The sequence below is a fragment of the Saimiri boliviensis genome, chromosome 7, assembly GCF_048565385.1.
Source record: "Saimiri boliviensis isolate mSaiBol1 chromosome 7, mSaiBol1.pri, whole genome shotgun sequence".
In the NCBI taxonomy this organism is placed as follows: domain Eukaryota; kingdom Metazoa; phylum Chordata; class Mammalia; order Primates; family Cebidae; genus Saimiri; species Saimiri boliviensis.
The window spans coordinates 12,483,307-12,505,405 of NC_133455.1; the positions used below are offsets into that span (position 1 = coordinate 12,483,307).

General features: G+C 46.7%; 1 protein-coding gene across 1 annotated transcript; it reads right to left on the bottom strand.

The window, feature by feature from the left end:
* Positions 1 to 5,630: 5,630 nt before the first annotated feature.
* Positions 5,631 to 7,981, bottom strand: COX6A1 (cytochrome c oxidase subunit 6A1). Its single transcript, XM_010342812.2, has 3 exons — positions 7,831 to 7,981; positions 7,548 to 7,687; positions 5,631 to 5,907 (listed from the first exon to the last, which is right to left on the bottom strand). The coding sequence occupies exons 1-3, from the start codon at positions 7,931 to 7,933 to the stop codon at positions 5,824 to 5,826; spliced, it is 327 nt and encodes a 108-aa protein (XP_010341114.1). The 5' UTR covers positions 7,934 to 7,981; the 3' UTR covers positions 5,631 to 5,823.
* Between the last annotated feature and the right edge of the window lie 14,118 nt (positions 7,982 to 22,099).

Consider the following 22,099-nt stretch of genomic DNA (forward strand, 5'->3'; position numbering starts at 1 on the left):
AGGAAATGGTCACTCTAGCCTAATGGATGTGGAACTGCTTTGAACTGTAAGAACAGCACTGGGCAAAAGCACTTCCAATAAGTTAACGTAATACATCCTCACGGTAGTTCCCCCAGGTAGTTGCTGTCTTGATCCCATTTACAGTTCAGGGAAGCGAGGGTGGCTCATAGCCAGTGTAAGTCCTGGAACCCAGATTTGAACCTGAGTCTTTCAGTAGCACAAAGTGATGTTATTTTTCAAACTTCACTTAATTTTAACGGTTCCCTCACAACTCCTTTTCCAGTCTCCCTCAGGTCTTAACGCTTGATTTATTCATTATGGTACTTCCGGTTTTTATTTATTATTTACTTTTGAGGCAGAGTTTCGCTCTGTTGCCCATGCTGGAGTGCAGTGGCATAATCTCAGTTCACTGCAACTTCTGCCTCCTGGGTTCAAGCTATTCTCTCGCCTCAGCCACCTGAGTAGCTGGGATTACAGGAATGCGCCATCATGCCCAGCTAATTTTTTTTTTTTTTTTTTTTTTTTTTTTGAGGCCGAGTTTCACTTTTGTTACCCAGGCTGGAGTGCAATGGCGCGATCTTGGCTCACCACAACCTCCGCCTCCTGGGTTCAGGCAATTCTCCTGCCTCAGCCTCCTGAGTAGCTGGGATTACAGGCACGCGCCACCATGCCCAGCTAATTTTTTGTATTTTTAGTAGAGACGGGGTTTCACCATGTTGACCAGGATGGTCGCGATCTCTTGACCTTGTGATCCACCCGCCTCGGCCTCCCAAAGTGCTGGGATTACAGGCTTGAGCCACCGCGCCCGGCCCACTTGTTTTTTTTTTTTTTTTTTTGAGATGGAGTTTCGCTCTTCTTACCCAGGCTGGAGTGCAATGGCGGGATCTCGGCTCACGGCAACCTTCGCCTCCTGAGTTCAAGCAATTCTCCTGCCTCAGCCTCCCGAGTAGCTGGGACTACAGGCGCGCTCCACCATGCCCAACTAATTTTTGTATTTTTAGTAGAGACGGGGTTTCACCTTGTTGACCAGGATGGTCTCGATCTCTTGACCTCGTGATCCACCCGCCTCGGCCTCCCGAAGTGCTGGGACTGATTATAGGCTTGAGCCACCGCGCCCAGCCCAGTACTTGTTTTTAAAAAGTATGTAGTTTGAATCATGGTTATGAGTCTTTATAGTCAGCTTGACTTTACTTTTGTGCTGTCATATTTTATTTACAAAGCTTGCAACTCAAGCTTCATATAGGTCTTCAAAATGTGTTTTCTCCTCTTACCAGAAAGCAATAAAGGAGAAAGAGATTCCTATTGAAGGACTGGAATTCATGGGCCATGGCAAAGAAAAGCCTGAAAATTCTTCTTGACCTTGATAGACACCATGAAGGAGTCCTCAAGTCCAGAAACTGAGAACTCTGGATTTTTGTCAACTGAATCTGTGAAGATAGCCATCAGATTTCAGGAGGAACTGAGGCGAGAGGAGTTTTATTTCCTCCTTTGATGTTTTCCTCTCAATTGTAAAAGATGATGAACTCTTTGAGATTATTTTTCACCTGCTCGGGCATCTTGCAGGAACTCAGTGTGCTAAAATTGAACAATTTTTTGAAATTATGGTTGCAATACTTGGTCTGGAATCAACTTTACATAAATATACCTTGTATGCAAATAATGATAAACTAGTTAGAATGAGCAGAGGTGCCTGACCTCTTGATTTCTGCTGCAAAGGACATCATATACACTGCACTGGGGTCATTGTTCATGAAAGCAATTGGTTAGGGCTGCTTTTTTCTCTCAGGGAACTAATGCTCTGAAAAGGGATCTGGGCAGAACAGTTTCAGGAAGTGCTTTTGAGGACACTTTTATTTTTATATGGTGACCAGTGGTTAAGATTGCTGGTGGCCTGGATTAGCAAAGAGGAAGACAACTTTTAACACAGTTCCCTGCCTTCACGAGAGGTGTCAGGTTAAGATGTGTAAGCTGCAAGAGTGTTGCAGTGAACACCATTTCAGAGCTCTCAGTGCTCTCTTAATTTTTAGTTCACGAATTAAGATACTTGGAATAGCTGTGGAGGAAGAACCTAACGTGCAAAGATCTGTTGCCAGCTATCAACCCAAGTCGGTGAATTGTCAACTGCATATCCTAAAAATGTCAAAATGCTGCATCTGGTTAAATGGGGGGGAAGCTGAAGGTGCTTGCTTTATTTGCCTTGTTTACTCATCCTGCCCTATAATGTCTGTAATCATGAAGATGGAATAAATTGTAACATTTTCTATCATTATTTGCCTCTGGAACTCAGTGCATTTTATGGAACTATTAACCCTGTTATCCTACAAACCTCATATATACACTGGGAGTTTTGTGTTTTGTGAAAGGTGAAGAAAATGTGACTTGTCTAAGCTAGGTGGTACAGTATGGCCATCAGAAACCTCACTGATTGTTTTTGAGACAGTCTTGCTCTGTCAGCCAGGCTGGAGTGCAGTGGCGCAATCTCAGCTTACTGCAACTTCCAACTCCTGGGTTCAAATGATTCTCCTGCCTCAGCCGCCTGAGTAGCTGGGATTACAGGTGTACACCACAATGCTTGGCTAATTTTTGTATTCTTAGTAGAGACAGGGTTTCACCATGTAGGCCTGGCTGGTCTTGATCTCCTGACCTCAGGTGATCTGCCCACCTGCTGGGACTATGGGCATGAACCACCACACTCAGCCAAAACCTCACTATTTCTAAAATTTATTGCCACAATGGGCTACACAAATATATTATGGTATCAAAAAAGTCAGGCTCAGAAGAGAACTCGTGGACTTTAGAATGTCACGTGATCCCCACAATTGTGTAATTTAATTTTATTATATGCCCAAAAATAGTATGAAGGTTGAATTACAGCCCGGGTATGGTGGCTCATGTCTGTAATCTTAACACTTTGGGACACTGAGGTGGGCGGATCACTTGAGCTCAGGAATTCGAAACCAGCCTGGGCAACATGGTGAAACCCTGTCTCTACAAAAAAATTAGCCGGGTATGGTGGTGTGTGCCTTCAGTCCCAGCTACTTGAAAGGCTGAGATGGGAGAATCACCTGAGCCTGTGAGGTGGCGACTGCAGTAAGCTGTGATTGCACCACTGCACTCCAGCTTGGGTGATAGAGCAAGACCGTCTGAAAAATAAACCCGATTTATAGAAGGCCCTAATTCTATTGTCTTTTCTCCACTTTACCAATTGCTACATCATATTTTTTTTTTTTTTTTTTTTTTTTTTGAGACGGAGTTTCGCTCTTGTTGCCCAGGCTGGAGTGCAATGGCACAATCTCGGCTCACCGCAACCTCCGCCTCCTGGGTTCAGGCAATTCTCCTGCCTCAGCCTCCTGAGTAGCTGGGATTACAGGCACGTGCCACCATGCCCAGCTAATTTTTTGTATTTTTTTAGTAGAGACGGGGTTTCACCATGTTGACCAGGATGGCCTCGATCTCTTGACCTCATGATTCACCTGCCTCGGCCTCCCAAAGTGCTGGGATTACAGGCTTGAGCCACCGCGCCCGGCTGCTACATCATATTTAACGTGACTTGACTTTAGGTGTCATTTCAAAACATTCTTCATTTATATTTTATGACTGGCTAGGGTCCGTTATCCAAGGATTACAAAAGATGTTTGGAACCCAGCCAAGTGAGGCCAGGCAGCAAGCTGAAGTAAGTATAATACATCTATCTTAAACTCAGACTGGCCTCAAGCAAAACAGCTCTATAGGGACTGAGAAGTGCAGGCTGTTATATCACAAAATGGCAAAGATAATGAGATTCTCTGTTCTGTACTGTATATACCTTACCTTTGCCATTACATTACCAGTTTAATGTAATAAACTATGAAATGCCTCGTTGCCTCTTGACCGTTACCACAAGTGTTCCTTTGAGCCTTAAGAATAAACCCGCTCTGGCCAGGGACACTGGCTCACGCCTGTAATCAGGACTTTGGGAGGCCAAAGCAGGCAGATTACCTGAGGTTAAGAGTTCAAGACCAGCCTGGCCAACATGGCGAAACCTCATCTCTACTAAATATACAAAAAAAATTAGCCAGGCATGGTGGTGCACACCTGTAGTCCCAGCTATTCAGGGGGCTGAGGCAGAAGAATCGCTTCAACTCAGAAAAAGGAGGTTGCAGTAAGCTGAGATTGTGCCACTGCATTATAGCCAGCATGACAAAAAGACTCCATCTAACAAAAAAAGTGGTTTTTAAATTTTTTTTTTTTTTTTTTTTGAGAGAGTCTCATTCTGTCGCCAGGTTGGAGTGCAGTGGCGCGATCTCAGTTCACTGCAACTTCCACCTCTCAGGTTCAAGCAGTTTTCCTGGCTCAGCCTCCCAAGTAGCTGGGACTACAGGCATGCGCCACCACGCCCAGCTAATTTTTATATTTTTAGTAGAGATGGGGTTTCACTGTGTTGGTCAGAATGGTCTCCATCTCTTGACCTCATGATCTGCCCACCTAGGCCTCCCAAAAAGGTTTTAAATTTTGATGTGCAATTAATTGCCCTCTCAGTGGTTTTCTAACTACTACAACTACTGCATTTCTACTAATTCTTTTTTTTTTTTTTAAAGATGGGATTTTGCCATGTTGTACAGGCTGGTTTCGAACTCCTGACCTCAAGTGATCCACCTGCCTCAGCCTCCCAAAGTGCTGGGATTATAGACGTGAGCCAACCTGCCTGGCCTTTCTTTTTACTTTTTTTTTTCATTTCTCCTAATTCTTATGGCTAAAGGATAGTTTTAATTCCAGAAACAAAGCCAATACTATAAGCAGAAATGTGTCACACTCCCTTTATTTCTCTTAAGATTTCTGACCCTACCAGCCCTGAAGGAGATTACCTCAAGGTAAGAACTTGACACATTGGAGAAAATTATCTGACGACAGGGAAGATTCTACAGCAAATGGTAGTGGAACGGGACAGGAAAAAGATGAGACCCAGAGCAAGCATTTCCTCTTGAGAAACACAGGTACCTCTGTCAGGTATAAAATGCAGACATTCTGCTAGCCATTAAAAGTTTCTGACATCCTAGGCCTGTCAAGGAACTATCTTTGGTTTGTTTTTTTTTTTTTGAGACAGTCTTGCTGTCGTGCAGGCTGGAGTACGGTGGCACAATCTTGGCTTACTACAACCTCCACCTCCTGGGTTCAAGCCTCTATACCAAGATACAGATGCATACCACCACATCCAACCAATTTTTGTATTTTTAGTGGATGGGGTTTCATCATGTTGGCCAGGCTGGTCTCAAACTCCTGACCTCAAGTGATTCACCCACTGCGGCCTCCCAAATGTTGAGATTACAGGCATGAGCCATGTGCCCAGCCAAGGACCAATCTTGATGCTTAATTCGCACCACTCCACTTGGTCCCTTGGCTTTACTAACATCAGGCACAAGAAACCAAGGGGGACTGTAATAAGCACTCATTCATTGGCCTGAATTGGACCTGTAACGCTAAACAGCAGCCTGGACCTTCACTGTGGAAACAGAAATAACTCTAACGCCAATTTCTTGTCAACTTGGCACTGACTTCAAGCTCAAATGCTAATTTCTGGAAAAACAACAACAACAACAACAACAACAACAAACCCACAACCAAAGAATATAACTCTCAGCTCATGACCAATCTAAGTTTAAGTTATTTATTTAAGCCATCTCCTGCCACAAGCAAAAGAATGGAAGATCAGTATACCAGTCATCAACTGATACAGGTAAAGAAGGTGAGCTTAAGGTCCCATATACTTTTTCTGGTCCATGTGCAGAGTAATGGTCCAAACCAGTGCTGTGGTCCCTGATGCCCAGACAGTGGTCCAGATTCTCTTTATTCATCTTCGTAGCCAGTTGGAAGTGGATTCACATGAGAGTTATGGAATAGGGTATGGTTACCATCTCCCCAGGGAAACGGCTGTGGAGTGAAGATGTCAGTTAGATAATTCCGGATAATAGTTCAGAAAGAACACTGCCATGAACTGCTTAAAACAGGTGACAGATCATATATAAAAACAATATGGAAATTAGTCCTTTATCTACTGGCATAGTTCAACCTTCCCACTATTTAAAGGAGCTCTTCTAACTACCAAGGGAGCTCTTCAAGTTATCCTGCCTACAGGATAGTTTTAATTGCAGAAACAAATATGGATGGCAGAAAATGCAAGCTAAAGTTAGTTACTTATAATCCTCTCCCTAGTAACTAGCATATCCAATGCTGTGTTTATGAAAGCATAATCCTCAAATCACCTGTATCAAAATGGTGGCAGTGAGAATTAGGGGAGGAAGATAATTAAATGCACATTTCTGGCACCATCCCAAACTTCAAACAGTATCTGGGCTGGGAAACTGCAACTCACCCTTAATTATCTTGCCCATTACCTTTGAAAAAGCATTACTTTCGGGCAATGGTCTCCAACCCAGGGTGATTTTGCTCCTCCAGGGAACACCGGGTGGTATCTGGAGACACTGTGATGGTGGGGGTAGGGGGAGCTGAGTAGGTACTACTGCCACCTAGTGGGTGCAGGCCAAGGATACGGCTAAACATTTCACAGTGCACAAGAATTATTCAGCCCAAAATGTCAACAGTGCTGAGGCTTAGAAACCTTTGCTGTTTGGCTTCTAATGCCACTGTGCAAGGGTGGTTGTGCTGCTCAAAGACTCAATAATTCAAGAGTCTAGGTTAAGTTTCTATGAGGCCAATCCTATGTGGGCTAGGTGATGTAATAATTTTTTTTCATCGCTTCTTGGCCTTTTGGCTAAGATCAAGTGTATTATTATTATTATTTTGAGATGGAGTTTCACTCCTGTCGCCCAGGCTGTAGTGCAATGGTTCGTCTCCGTTCACTGCCACCTCCACCTCCCGGGTTCAAGCGATTATCCTGACTCAACCTCCCGAGTGGCTGAGATTACAGGCGCCCGCCACCACGCCCGGCTAATTTTTGTATTTTTAGTAGAGACGGTGTTTCGCCATGTTGACCAGGCTGGTCTTGGAACTCCTGACCTTACGTGATCCGCCCGCCTCGGCCTCCTAAAGTGCTGGGATTACAGGCATGAGCCACCAGGCCCTCGTTAAAGATAAAGCAAACAACAGAGGACAAACCACTGTACTATATCTACATCAACAGCCAAATGATAACACAGTGGAGAAAATAAGGTATTGATAAGGAATACAGAAAGCTGTCTGTCTCTTCATTATCCAACTAGTAGCTGCCAGATGCCCAGGTCTTAGGCGAACCACCTTCAGACTTTACCACTCTAATAAGATCTCCCAAACGCCACGCTTTACACAACGGACACCTGTTTCAGAACTGTATCAGACGACAGGAGGCGTGATGAATCGGAGAAACGGGAAACTGAAGGGCACTCACTGACCCTGAAGAAAACTGAGACGTCATCCCGAGTCTCAGCTGTCCTTCCACAAAATGGAAGAAAATACATTTTCTGTTTGTGAGGATTAAACGAGCTGTACACGCCTGGCACCCACGCTTTTAGAGAATGAAGAGCTTGCACTAAGGCACAGAGAACGGACGTTTGAAGAGAGAGGCAACAGCGTACCTTGGTCCTGATGCGGAGATGAGGGTAGGCGACGAACTCGGGTCTCTCGTGCTCTTTTTGCGACTTCAGGTACACATTCAGCATGCAGACTCCCACCCCCGGGAGCGCGACGAAGAAGGTGAGCATCTTCCACATGCGAGCTGCGGAGAGGCCACAACCGCTCAGCCCCGGTGCGGGGCGGGCCCGGGTCTCACTTTCCCTCCCGCAAGGCCTTGGACCAAGGTCACAGTCCCGCCCTGCCTCACCCGAGTGGGACTGACGCCCGACCCCTCGACCCCCATACCTGAACCTTCTCCGCTCTCGGCGGCACTCGACATAGGCCGCCCCAGCTGTGGGCGGGACCGACCCAGCAGCCTAGAAAGCCGAGACGTAACAGCTACCGCCATCTTCGACCTGGACCTCCGCAGCGCCGGAAGCGGAAGTAGAAAATTGGCTCTGTGGGTGGGACTACAACCTCCAAAGGAAGTTTTTATTGGGCAACGCCTTCCCAAGGGCACTATCACTCGGGCCCACCGGGTCTCTGTCAAAATCCTCGGCGTCTCGGGCAAGAGAGCGCATGCGCCCTGCACCTCCCTTCAGGCTTTGCCGTTTCCTTCATGCGCATGCGTGTGCCCTCTGGTATCCCTACTCTCCCCACCTGGGCTAGGCGAAGCGGGAGCGCTACAGAGGTTTGTGTGGGACGCCCTGGCACCTGGGATTGCTCCCTTCGTTGGAGTCCATTGATGGCCATCTGGAGGTTCTGAGCCCAGACCGCCCTATCTAAAATTCCATTCCCCTTCCTCGCCATCCTCTGACTCAGCGTTTTTTCATGGCACATAACATTGCACCGTCGTCGTTATACTATTTTGTCTGTCTTCCCCCACTAGAATATAAATTCTGTGATACCAAGAGTTTGCCACTGCAGCATTCTCAGAATAATCTGGGAATGATGTAATTTGGAATCATACCCGGCACAAAGCAGATACTTGATACGAATGAATAGCAACAGGAACTAGAAAGAGCACTGGAACTGGTGCCAACAGATCTGGATCCTAGCCTGACTTAACATTCTCATCTTTTGACCTCTGGTCACACTGGGTTCTCTTCCTTGAAATTCTGGAAACAATAATAGACATCTGGCCGGGAGTGGTACCTCACGCCTGTAATCTCAGCACTTTGGGATGCCGGAGACCTGCGGATCACTTGAGATCAGAAGTTCGAGACCAGCCTAGCCAACATGGTGAAACCCTGTCTCTACTACAAGTACAAAAATTAGCCAGGTATGGTGGCATGCGCCTGTAATCCCAGCTACCCGGGTAGCTGAGGCATGACAATCGCTTGACCCTGGGAGGGGAAGGTCGCAGTGAGCTGAGATTGCGCCACTGCACGCTAGCCTGGTACACACACACACACACACACACACACACACACGGACATCTGTTAAATTTTTTCTGCACAATTCTTTCCTACTCACCCCCTTCTTCCTTCCTTTTTCTTCCTTCTATTGCCTAAAAGCTTTAAAATAAAACTTTAAAAAAGTATGTAACATAAAATGACAGTAAGCTTTTTTTTTTTTTTTCTTTTCTTTTTTTTTTTTAAATTATAGGCCCCTTTGAGAATGTAATGAAAATCCGCGTGGTGGCTCATGCGTGTAATCCCAACACTTTGGGAGGCTGAGAAGGCTGAGTTGGGCAGATTGCTTTAGCTTGGGAGTTTTAGACCAGGCTGGGCAATAAAGCTTTTTTTTTTCCTTTGAAATGTAGTCTCACTCTGTCACCAGGCTGGAGTGCACTGACGCCATCTCGGCTCACTGCAACATCCGCCTCCTGGTTCAAGCGATTCTTCTGCCTCAGCCTCCCAAGAAGCTGGGACTATAGTCGCCCGCCACCGCGCCCAGCTAATTTTTGTATTTAGTAGAGACAAGGTTTCACCACGTTGGCCAGGATGGTCTCAATTTCTTGACCTCATGATTCGCCCGCCTAAGTGCTGGGATTACAGGCGTGAGCCACCTCGCCCGGCAAGTTTTTTCTTTATTTAAAAAAAAAAAAAAAGTAATGAAAACTTTGAACTCTTTCCTCCAAAAACACACCTACGTGTAAACACACAGTATAGCAGACATTGTTGGGAGAAGAGGTTACCATAAAATATATTCGGACACCGCCTAAGCCTCTTTGTGCCTCAGATCAGGGGCTCCTGGGGGCTACACGCAGTGGCTCATGCCTGTCTGTAATCGTAGCACTTCGGAAGTCCAAGGTGGGTGGATCCCCTGAGGTAAGGAGTTTGAGACTAGCCTGACCAAGATAATGAAACCTCGTCTCTACTAAAAATACAAAATTAGCCAGGGTGGTGGCACATACCTGTAATCCCAGCTACTCTGGAGGCGAAAGCAGGAGAATCATGTGAACCCAGAGGTGGAGGTTGCAGTGAGCGGAGATCGTACCATTGCACTCCAGTCTGGGTAACAAGAGTGAAACACCGGCTGGGCGCTGTGGCTCACACCTGTAACCTCAGCATTTTGGGAGGCTGAGCAAGCAGATCACAAGGTTAGGAATTTGAGACCAGCCTGACCGACATGGTGAAACCCCATCTCTACTAAAAATACAAAAATTAGCTGGGTGTGGTGGTGTGGGCCTGTAATCCCAGCTATTCAGGAAGCTGAGGCAGGAGAATCACTTGAACCTTGGAGGCAGAGGTTGCAGTGAGCCAAGATCATGCCACTGCACTCCAGCCTGGGCAACAGAGCGAGACTCCAACTCAAAATAATTAAATAAATAAAAGTGATACTCCTTCTCAAAAGAAAGAAAAAAAAGAACTCCTGGGTAGGAGAACAAACAGGAAGTCTGGTGTGAGAAGTCTGGGCTCATGTCTTGTTCCCCTACAGCCTGTGTGGCCTTGGGCAGTTTAGCTGAAATTGATGCTTTAGGTCATGCAGTTTCATGAAGGCAAAAACTTAGGATCATATTACTAGAACTTTACGATCTGATTTAACCTTCAATCTTTCTCGAGTAGCCTAAGTTTTTACACCTCATGGTACAATCAGGATCGTCAAATCTGTCAAACGCATCCTCAAACACAGCCAAAGGGTATCTGAGGCCCCACAGTGGGGCCATACAAAGGGTCTCAGCTAGCCAGACTCACTTGTAGTCCTAGCTTCTTGAGAGGCTGAGGCCAGAGGATCCCTTAAGCCCAGGAGTTCAAGTCCAGCCTGGGCAACATAGCAAGACACTGTCTCTAAAGAAAAGAAAAAGAAAGTGTTCAAGACCAGGGATCAGAAACTCCTGGGTTCAAATCTCTGGTTTGTCATCAGCTGTGGTTTCTCTTCTCTAAAATAGGAATATAATAATGTAATATGCATTTATTCAATCATTTATGTAACAATTTTTTTTTTTTTGAGATGGAGTCTTGCTCTGTTGCCCAGGCTGGAGTGCAGTAGTGTGATCTCGGCTTACTGTAACCTCTGTCTCCTGGGTTCAAGCAATTCTCCCGCCTCAGCCTCCAAGTAGCTGGGATTACAGACATACACCACCACACCTGGCTAATTTTTGTATTTTTTAGTAGAGATAGAGTTTTACCATGTTGTCCAAGCTGGTCTCAAACTCCTGACCTCAAGTGATCCACCTGCCTCGGCCTCCCAAAGTACTGGGCCTACAAGCATGAGCCACCATGCCCGGCCTACAACAAACATTTATTAAAACCCAGCTCCACCTTGGGAAGTTACTCAGTCTCCATCTCTGTTAATGTAGGTGTTCATTTAATAAATATTAACTAAGGTGACTACCATGTGTTAAGTGTGTACACTAGTCCACAGAACTGTAAGCTCCCTCTCTCATGCAGTGTACAGTCTAGTGGTGGAGACAGAATTAAGTGAAAAATACCCAATGCCTGGAATGTATTAAGAAATTGAAGAAATGTTCATTTTCAATTTTTTCATACACCTTGCAGGGTAGCCTTTCTAAGTAAAGATTCTGTCTACCATGTGCTTGAGAGTATATATGTACAGCACATGCAGAAACATGATGGCTATGCTTTTTTTTTTTGCTTTTGTTTTCTTTTGAGACGGGGTCTTGCTATGTTGCCCAGGCTGGAGTGCAGCAGCTATTCACAGGCACAATCCCACTACCGATCAGCACTGGAGTTTTCACCTGCTCTGTTTCCAACATGGGCCAGTTCACCCCTTCTTAGGCAATTTAGTGGCCCCCCACTCCATCAATGTGGCCCAGAGGTCACCATATTGATGCCAAGCTTAGTGCAGACACCCAATTGGCATAGTGCACTACAGCCCAGAACTCCCGGACTCAAGCGATCCTTCTGCCTCTGCCTCCCAAGTAGCTGGGACTACAGATGCGCACCGTCACACCCAGTGATAGCTACGATGTTATTGCCAGGTTTGCTCAGCATTTGCAGAGCCTTGGGTGACCGAAGTTAGACTGCTCAGGAAACCAAAATCACTAATACAAAGAATATCTAAAGAATATCTGATATTTATTGAGCACTTATTTTCTGTCCATATCTGTGCTAAGCACTTTATGTAAATTGTTTTCCCTACCTCTAAATGACCACTCCTTAAGTCAGGTTGAGCACTCTAGAGTCATCTTTGACTCCTCTTTCTCTCTCTCCCTCCCTCCCTCCGTTCCTCCCTCTCTCTCTCTGTCTCTCTCTCTCTCTCTCTCTCACACACACACACACACACACGCACACGCACACACACTCCTCATATCCAATCCATCAATAACAAACCTTGCCAGTTTTCCAATATATCTAGCGTCTGACTATCTGACCACTTTTTTTTAGACAAGGTCTTGCTCTGCCGCCCAGGCTGGAGTGCAGTGGTGTGATTACAGCTCATTGCAGCCTCAGCTTCCTGGGCTCAAGTGATCTTCCCACTGACTTCAGCTTCCCCTGCAGCTGGGACCACAGGTGTGCACCACCATGCCCAGCTAATATTTTAATTTTTATGTAGAGACAGGATCTCAATTTGTTGTCCAGGATGGCCTCAAACTCCTTGGCTCAGGTGATCCTCCTGCCTCAGCCTCCCAAAATGCTGGAATTACAGGAAGGAGCCACCAAGCCCAACATCTGACCACTTCTTACCACTTACATTACCAATTGGTAGAGCTACCAATTTGGTCAAAGGTATTCTCATCTCTTACCTGGACAATTTCTTTTCTTTTCTTTTCTTTTTGAGACAGAGTCTTGCTCTGTTGCCTGGGCTGTAGTTCAGTGGTGCGATCACAGCTCATTGCAGCCTCAGCTTCCTGGGCTCAAGCAATCTTCCCATTCATCTCAGGTTCCTCTGTAGCTGGGATTACAGGCATGAACCATCACACCCGGCTAATTTCTATATTTTTAGTAGAGATGGGGTTTCACCATGTTGCTCAGGCTAGTCTTGAACTCCTGAGCTCAAAGTGATCTGCCTGCCTCGGCCTCCCAAAGTGCTGGGATTACAGATGTGTCAACATTAATTCATTCAATTAGGGTCTCAAGTGAGTCCTTGGGCTGGTGCCACAACAGTGGTCCCCGTAGAACACCCAGTCCAGAGGGAAAGACTGACAGGTAACCAGGTTATAACAACCAGTGTGATGACCTCTACAATGGGAAGGCAGGAAGGCATGGGCCTTGGTGTCAAGGTCAAGCATCAGATCTGCTGCTTAGCTGTGTAATCATGGGTAAGTCAAGTTACCTCTTAGAGCCTCATCTGGGAATTGCAGTTATGACAAGGACTTTATAGGATACAGATATTAGCTAACTTGTAAGCGTTTACTGTGTCATGGGCCCTTCCCATGTATTAATTTAGTCATTACAACACAACACTTCCACTTTATGGAGACGGAAACTGAGGGACAAAATGGTTAAGTCTTTGCCTGTTCTACAGCCCTTTAAGTGATAGAGTCAGAATTTTTCTCTTCTTTTTCTTTTTCTTTTTTTTTTTGAGACGGGATTTCACTCTTGTTGCCCAGGCTGGAGTGCAACAGCACTATCGCGGCTCACTGCAACCGCCGCCTCCCGGATTTAAGCGATTCTCCTGCCTCGGCCTCCTGAGTAGCTGAGATTACAGGCACGTGCCACCACACCCAGCTAATTTTTGCATTTTTAGTAGAGATGGGGTTTCATCATATTGGTCAGGCTGGTCTTGAACTCTTGACCTCAGGTGATCTGCCTGCCTCAGCCTCCCAAAGTGCTGGGATTACAGGTGTGAGCCACGGTGCCTGACCTGGAATTTTTTTTTTCTTGCTCTGTCACCCAGGCTGGAGCACAGTGGTGCGGTCACGACTCACTGCAGCCTTGAACTTTTGGGCTCAGGTGATCCTCCCACCTCAGCCTCCTGAGTAGTTAGGACTACGAGTGCATGCCACCTCATCCAGCTAATTTTTTTTTTGGTAGAGATGGGAGTCTTGCTGTGTTGCCCAGGCTGATCTCCAACTCCTGAGTTTAAGCAATCCTCCCACCTTAGCCTCCCCAAGTGGCGGAATTACATGTGTCCGCCACTGTTCCTGAACCAGAGTCAGAATTTAAATATGGAAGTCTGGCCCCAAAGCCTCCATGTTTAACCACTCTGAGATACTGCACTCGGCACAGTGCCTGGCACAAAGTGAGTGCTCAATAACTGTTAACTGTTCGAATTGTCCTGACCGAGGAGGTACGGAGTCAATGGAAGCAGATCAAACTTGCATTTGGCTTTGGAGGGGCAGTCAGTCCAGTCAGTCTGCCCTCCCGTAGGAGGTGACATCTAAGTCACCTACCCCCAAATAAATATCAGTGAGTCAGAAACAAGTTTGGGTTGGGATGGGAAGAGTGTTCCAGAAAGATCTCTTTCTAAAGGATACCCCCAGAGAAGCTGGGTATGGTGGCTCACACCTGCAATCCCAGCACTTTGCGAGGCCAAGGCAGGAGAATCACCTGAGGTCAGGGGTTTTTGAGACCAGCCTGGCCAGCATGACGAAACCCCAGCTCTATTAAAAATACAAAAATTAGCTGAACATGGTGATACATGCCTGTAATCCCAGCTACTTGGGAGGCTGAGGCACGAGAATCGCTTGAACCTGGGAGGCGAAGGTTGCAGTGAGCCAGGATCGTGCCATTGCACTCCAGCCTGGACAACAAGAGTGAAACACCATCTTAAAAAAAAAAAAAAAAGCCAGGCATGGTGGCGGGCATCTGTAATCCCAGCTACTGGGAGGTTGAAGCACAAGAATCACTTGAACCTGAGAAATGGAGGTTGCAGTGAGCCAAGATCCAGTCTGGGTGACAGAGCCAGACTGTCTCAAAAAAAAAAAAAAAAAAAAAAAGGTTGGGTATGAGAGTTGCTTTCTTTGCAGTGGAAGGAGGCAGTCCAGCCGGGGCAGGCTGAATAGTGTAGCTGTGCAGGTTAGAACACTGGACTTGGACCTTGAGCCACCCAGGTTTGAGCTTGGCCCTAACCCTTCCTACTGGGAAGACCTAGAGCAATCTGCTTTACCTGTCTGAGCCTTTCTTTCTTCATTTATAAATGGGGCTAATAACTGGTTCTTCCAGAGATGTTGTGAGCTTAAATGTGACCACGTAGATAGAAAGCCTGACGCACGGGGAGGGCAATGCACAGTGATGGCTATTACTTATTTCTGTGCTCCTACCCCCACCCCTCAACCCTCTGCCTAGCTGGATTGTCAGCTTTGGAGGGCAGAGCCCCAGCATCACCTATCTCTGTGATCCCATAGAATTTGGTGCTCACTTATTTTTCCTTACTGGTCCCTGTTGATACTCATACACTTGTCTACACTTGAGGCTCTGCTCAGGCCAGCCCCACACAGTTCCCCACCTCTGGCTGCATACCTCACAGCTGGTGCTCACCTTTTTCAGGCAGCCTTTTCTGGTTATATCCTGACCCTGGCCTTTGATCCCCCGGTGATGTTCAACTCCCTGTACCTTGTATGATGACTGTTTTGCTTCCTCATTCCATTGTGAGCCTCAAGAGACACCCTCCTTTTTCTTTTTCTTTTTTGAGATAGAGTGTTGTTCTGTTGCTAGTTTGGACTGCAGTGGCACGATCTTGACTCACTGAGTGGCTCAGCCTCCTGAATAGCTGGGATTACCAGCACATGCCACCACGCCCGGCTAATTTTTGTATTTTTAGTAAAGATGGGGTTTCACGATGTTGGTCAGGCTGATCTCAAACTCCTGACCTTGTGATCTACCCACCTCGACCTCCCAAAGTGCTGGGATTAGAGGTGTGAGCCACCGCACCCTGCCAGGAGACCCTTTTTTTTTTTTTTTTTTTTTTTTTCAGATTCCTCTAAATTCCCTCGAAGCCTGGCACAGGGCAGGCATAACAAAATGGTTAAGAACTCAGGTTCTCAGACAAAGCTGGATTTAAGTCCACCTCTGGCTGGGCAAGGTGGCTCACACCTATGATCCCAGAACTTTGGGAGGCTGACATAGGAGGATCACTTGAGCCCCAGAGTTCAAGACCAACCTGGGCAACATGGCGAACCCCTGTCTCTACAAAAAAATACATATATACAGAAATTAGCTGGGCATGGTGGTGCACGCCTGTAATATCAGCTACTTGGGAGGCTGAGATGGAGGATTACTTGAGTCCAGGAGGTAGAGGTTTCAGTGAACCAAGATCATGCCATTGCACTCCAGCCTGGGCAACAGAGTAAGACCCTGTCTTAAAATACTAAAACTAAATCCAGGTTCTGCTGCTATTGCAGGATGGGTCATTTTATGCTTCAGTTTCTTCATCTGCAGAATGAGGAAAATAATAGGACCTACTGTCCGGGTTTCTGAGAGAACCAAATATGATGATGTGTGTAAAGCACCTAGCACCTTCCTCAACCTACAGCAGTGATTTGTATTACATGATTATTAATCATCCACTATTGCATTAAGTTTAAAACAAAGCAGATATATGATATGTGAAAAGGTGGTTAATTGGAATGTATCAATAAAGCTGTTAAAAACAAGAAAGCAGCCTACAAAATATTAAATGTATACTTGCATTTTTGTAAAACACATGGGACAATTCTGCAAAGGCTCTACTCACATGTTCACAGAAGTTATGTCTGGGCTTTAAATTTTCTTTTTAAATTTTCTACCATGAATATATAGTACTTGTATTATAAGAACAAAAGCTTTCATCAAAAAGCAGATTATAAAGTTCCTAAAGACTAGGTGTGGCGGCTCATGCCTGTAATCCAAACATTTTGGGAGGCTGAGGCAGGAGGATTGCTTGAGTCCAGGACTTTAAGACCAGCCTGGGCAACATAGGGAAACACCATCTCTATTAACAACAAACCAAAACCCAAATCAAAACAAAACAATACATGTTTTTTCTTGCATTGCTGTAAAGAAATAACTTTTTTTTTTTTTTTTGAGATGGAGTTTCAATCTTGTTGTCCAGGCTGGAGTGCAATGGCATGATCTTGGCTCTCCACAACCTCCGCCTCCAGAGTTGAAGAAATTCTCCTGCCTCAGCCTCCCGAGCAGCTGGGATTACAGGCATGCGCTGCCACGCCCAGCTAATTTTGTATTTTTAGTAGAGACCGGGTTTCACCATGTTGATCAGGCTGGTCTCAAACTCCCGACCTCAGGTGATCCGCCCACCTCAGCCTCCCAAAGTGCTGGGATTACAGGCGTGAGACACCGTGCTTGGCCAAAAAAATTTTTTTTAAATGAAGTCGCGGCCGGGCGTAGTGGCAGAGGCAGGCAGATCACGAGCGGGACCAGTCTGAGGAACATGGTGAAACCCCGCCTCTACCAAAAATACAAAAAATTAGCCGGTGCCACGGGCCTGTAATCCCAGCTACTCAGGAGGCTGAAGCAGGAGAATCACTTGAACCTAGAAGGCAGAGGATGGAGTGAGTCAAGATTGTGCCACTGCATTCCAGCCTGGCCAACAGAGCGAGACTCCGTCTCTAAATAAATAAATAAATAAATAAGTTGCTACCAGCTACTTCTGTTGATGGTATTAGTTCCATTAGATTGTAAACCACATGAGGGCAGGGACCCCTTCTGCTTGGAGCCAAAAAGGCTCAGTGAACGTCTACAGCAAAGTGACCTGCTGGGGCGACTCAGGCACCCGCGTCTGCAGTACCGCTCTCGCCCAGTGGGTGGCAGGCTCCGCATGTGCGGGTGCCGCCCACGAGCCTGACCGGAGGAGTCACGCCCGCGACCTTCAACGCAGCTGAGTGGTCTCAGTATCCTTGAAGGAGGAGGGGAGGGGGGAGCTTCTGAGAGGGCTGGAGGGACCCGGTCTGGGCCTCAAGGATGCCTTTTTTTTTTTTTTTTTTTTTTTTTTTCATTTTTTTTAGAGACAGGGTCCCGCCCTGTCGCCTAGGCTGGAGTTCAGTGGTTCCAGGTTAGTGCCTGCTTAGCGAAACAGACCTCGGCCAGGCGCGGTGGCTCGCACCTGTAATCCCAGCACTTTGGGAGGCCGAGGCAGACGGATCACCTGATATCAGGAGTTGGAGTCCAGGCTGGACAACATGGCGAAACCCCGCCTCTACTAAAAATACAAAAATCAACCGGGGCATGCCTGTAATCCCAGCTACTCAGGAGGCTGAGGCACTAGAAGTATTTGAACCCGAGAGGCAGAGGTTGCAGTGAGCCAAGATCAGGCCACTGCACTCCAACCCGGGTGACAGAAAGAGACTCCATATTAAAAAATTATAAAGAGAGGCAGTCCTCAGCTGTGACGAATTCCAAATCCATTCCTTTGACCCACTCAAGCTGAGCCCATATTTTTTTCTTAATAATTATGTAAGTCTTTTTTTTTTTTTTTTTTTTTTTTTTTTTTTAGCCGGAGTTTTGCTCTTGTTACCCAGGCTGGAGTGCAATGGCGCGATCTCGGCTTACCGCAACCTCCACCTCCTGGGTTCAGGCAATTCTCCTGCCTTAGCCTCCTGAGTAGCTGGGATTACAGGCACGCGCCACCATGCCCAGCTAATTTTTTGTATTTTTAGTAGAGACGGGGTTTCACCATGTTGACCAGGATGGTCTCGATCTCTTGACCTTGTGATCCACCCACCTCGGCCTCCCAAAGTGCTGGGATTACAGGCTTGAGCCACCGCCCCCGGCATGTAAGTCTTGAATAGCTAATACATCCATATGGTTCAAAGAAAAAAAAATAAAGATAAGCCAGGCATGCTGACTCATGTCTGTCATCCCAGCACTTTGGGAGGCTGAGGTGTGATGGTAGTTCAAGACCAGTCTAGATAACATGAGACCCTGTCGCTACAAAAAAGGGAAATTAGCCAGACGTGGTGGTGTACACCTGTAGTCCCAGCTACTAAGGCTGAGGCAGGAGGATTGCTTGAACCCAAAAAGTTGAGGCTGCAGTGTGTCCCTGTACTCCAGCCTGGCTGGACAGAGTGAGATCCTGTTTCTAAAAGATATGAATACAGGCTCGGTGTGGTGGCTCACACCTGTAATCCAAGTACTTTGGAGGCCAAGGCGGGCGGATCACCTGAGGTCAGGAGTTCAAGACCAGCCTGACCAACATGGTGAAACCCCGTCTTAAAAAAAAAAAAAAAAAAGATATGAATACGTACTTAAAAAAAAAAAAAAAAAGGCTGGGCATGGTGGCTCATGCCTGTAATCCAGCACTTTGGGAGGCCGAGGCAGGTGGATCACGAGGTCAAAAGCTCGAGGCCATCCTGGCCAACATGGTGAAACCCCGTCTCTACTAAAAATACAAAAATTAGCTGGGTATGGTGATGCACACCTGTAGTCCCAGCTACTCAGGAGGCTGAGGCAGAAGAATTGCTTGAACCTGGGATGTGGAGGTTGCGATGAGCTGAGATCACATCACTGCACTCCAGCCTGGCAACAGAGAGAGACTCCATTTCAAAAAAAAAAAAGAATGAAAAGTCTCCCTGCTCCTGTCCTCCAGCCACCCCAGTTTCATTCCCAAGAAGGTTACCACCCTAGAGAATTCTGACATGGTCTTGTAGAGATATTCTGTGCAGAGATGAGCATTTACTTTGTTGTTGGTTTTTGAGAGTCTCACTCTGTCGCCAGACTGAGTGCAATGGCCTGATCTCGGCTCATTGCAACCACTGTCTCCTGTATTCAAGCGATTCCCCTGCCTCAGACTCCCAAGTAGCTGGGACTGCAGGTGCATACCACCACACCTGGCATTTTTTTTTTTTTTAATTTTAGTAGAGATAGGGTTTCATCATGTTGGTCAGGATGGTCTCAAACTCCTTACCTCGTGATCTGCCTACCTCAGCCTCCCAAAGTGCTGGAATGACAGGCATGAGCCACCGTGCCCGGCCTGAGCATCTATTTTATCCCCTCTCACAAACTCATCACTGATTTTTGCTTTTTCTTTTTTCTTTTTCTTTTTTCTTTTCTTTTCTTTTTTTTTTTTTTTTTTTTTTTTTTTGAGACAGAGTCTCACTCTGTCACCCAGGCTAGAGGGAAGTGGTGCAATCACGGCTCACTGCAGCCTCGACCTCCTGGGCTCAAGCGATCCTCCCACCTCAGTGTCCCAAGTAGCTGGGACTACAGGTGCATGCCACCACGCCCAGCTAAGTTGTTTTCTTTGTTGTTGTTGTTGTTGTTGTTGTTTTCTGAGACCAAATTTCGCTCTTTCGCCCAGGTTGGAATGAAATGACGCGATCTTGGCTCCCTGCAACCTCTGTACTCCAGGTTCAAGCAATTCTCCTACCTCAGCCTCCTGAGTAGCTGGAATTACAGGTGCCTGCCACCACACCCACCTAATTTTTGTAATTTTAGTTGAGATGGGGTTTCTCCACGTTGGCCAGGCTGGTCTAAAATTACCTACCTCAGGGGATCCCCCAGTCTCGGCCTCCCAAAGTGCCAGGATTACAGGTGTGAGTCACCATGCCCAGCCAAATTTTGTATTTTTGTAGAGACAGGGTTTTACCACGTTGCCCAGGCTGTTCTCAATCTCCTGAATTCAAGTGATCCTCCTGCTTCAGTTTCCTGAAGTGTTGGGATTACAAGTGTGAGCCAGGGCACCTGGCTAGGAGATCCTTCTAAAGTACAATCTAATCTGCCTATCCCACCATCCCTCTTTGAAACCCTGTTGCCCCCAGGATAGAACCCAAACTACTCACTCTGACATCCAAGGTGCTAAGGGATATGATCGCTGCCTATCTCCACCATTATCCTAGGGACAAGTCATCCATCCTCGGAGCTACGCTTCTTTCTGTTTCTGAAATATGCCAAGCCCCTTCCAACCTCAGGACCTTCGCTCATGCCGTTCCCTGTGCCAGGAATGCTCTTCCCACTTTTCATCCCATTAACTTCGAAGTTGCCTGGAAGCTTCACAAGAGCAGATGCCTTGTCTGTCTTGCTTACTCCCGTATCCCAACACCAAACACACCGCCTGACACAAACAAAGTGCTGATTTTTTTTTTTTCCCTGAGATGAATTCTCACTCCGTCACCCAGGCTGGAGTGCAGTGGCCCAATCTTGGCTCACTGCAACCTCTGTCTCCCAGGTTCAAGTGATTCTCCTGCCTCAGCCTACCTAATAGCTGGAATTACAGGCATGTGCCACCACACCCACCCACACACACACACACACACACACACACACGGTCAATTCTGCTTCTTTAAATTTTGACACACTGTCTGGACTCTTTTGTTTTTGTTTTGGTTTTTTTGAGATGGAGTTTCGCTCTTGTTACCCAGGCTGGAGTGCAATGGCACGATCTCGCCTCACTGCAACCTCCACCTCCTGGGTTCAGGCAGTTCTCCTGCCTCAGCCTCCTGAGTAGCTGAGATAACAGGCAGGTGCACCATGTCCAGCTAATTTTTTGTATTTTTAGTAGAGACAGGGTTTCACCATGTTGACCAGGATGGTCTCGATCTCTTGACCTCGTGATCTACCTGCCTCGGCCTCCCAAAGTGCTGGGATTACAGGCTTGAGCCACCACGCCCAGCCTAACTGTCTGGACTCTTACTGTGCAATATAACAGCTCATGAGTTATGAATTCTGTTTTTAATCTAACAGCTTCATGTGCTTCACAGCTATATTCTAAACCCCACCCAGGCAATCGCCATGCTCCTGTCTGCATTTCCCACAACAATCTCCACAGTAATAACAGATACTAATTGTTCTTAACTTTTTTTTCAGCCGGGCATGGTGGCTTATGCCTGTAATTCCAGCCCTTTCAGAGCCTGAGGTGGAAGGATCACTTGAAGCCAGGTGTTCAAGACCAGCCTGGGCAACAAAGTGAGACTCTCATCTCTACAAAAAACAAAAAAAATTAGCAGAGCATGGTGGTGAGTGCCTGTAATCCCAGCTACTCAGGAGGCTGAGTAGGAGGATTATTTGAGCCCAGTGAGCACTGCTGCACTCCAACCTGGGTGATAGACTGAGACCCTGTCTCAAAAAATAAATAATTTTGACCCAGTGCGGTGGCTTACACCTGTAATCCCAGCACTTTGGGAGGCCGAGGTGGGTGGATCACCTGAGGTCAGGAGTTCGAGACCAGCCTGGCCAACATGGTGAAACCCTGTCTCTACTAAAAATACAAAAATTAGCTGGGCATGGTGACACACTCATGTAATCCCAGCTACTTGGGAGGCTAAGGCAGGAGAATCGCTTGACCCCGGGAGGAG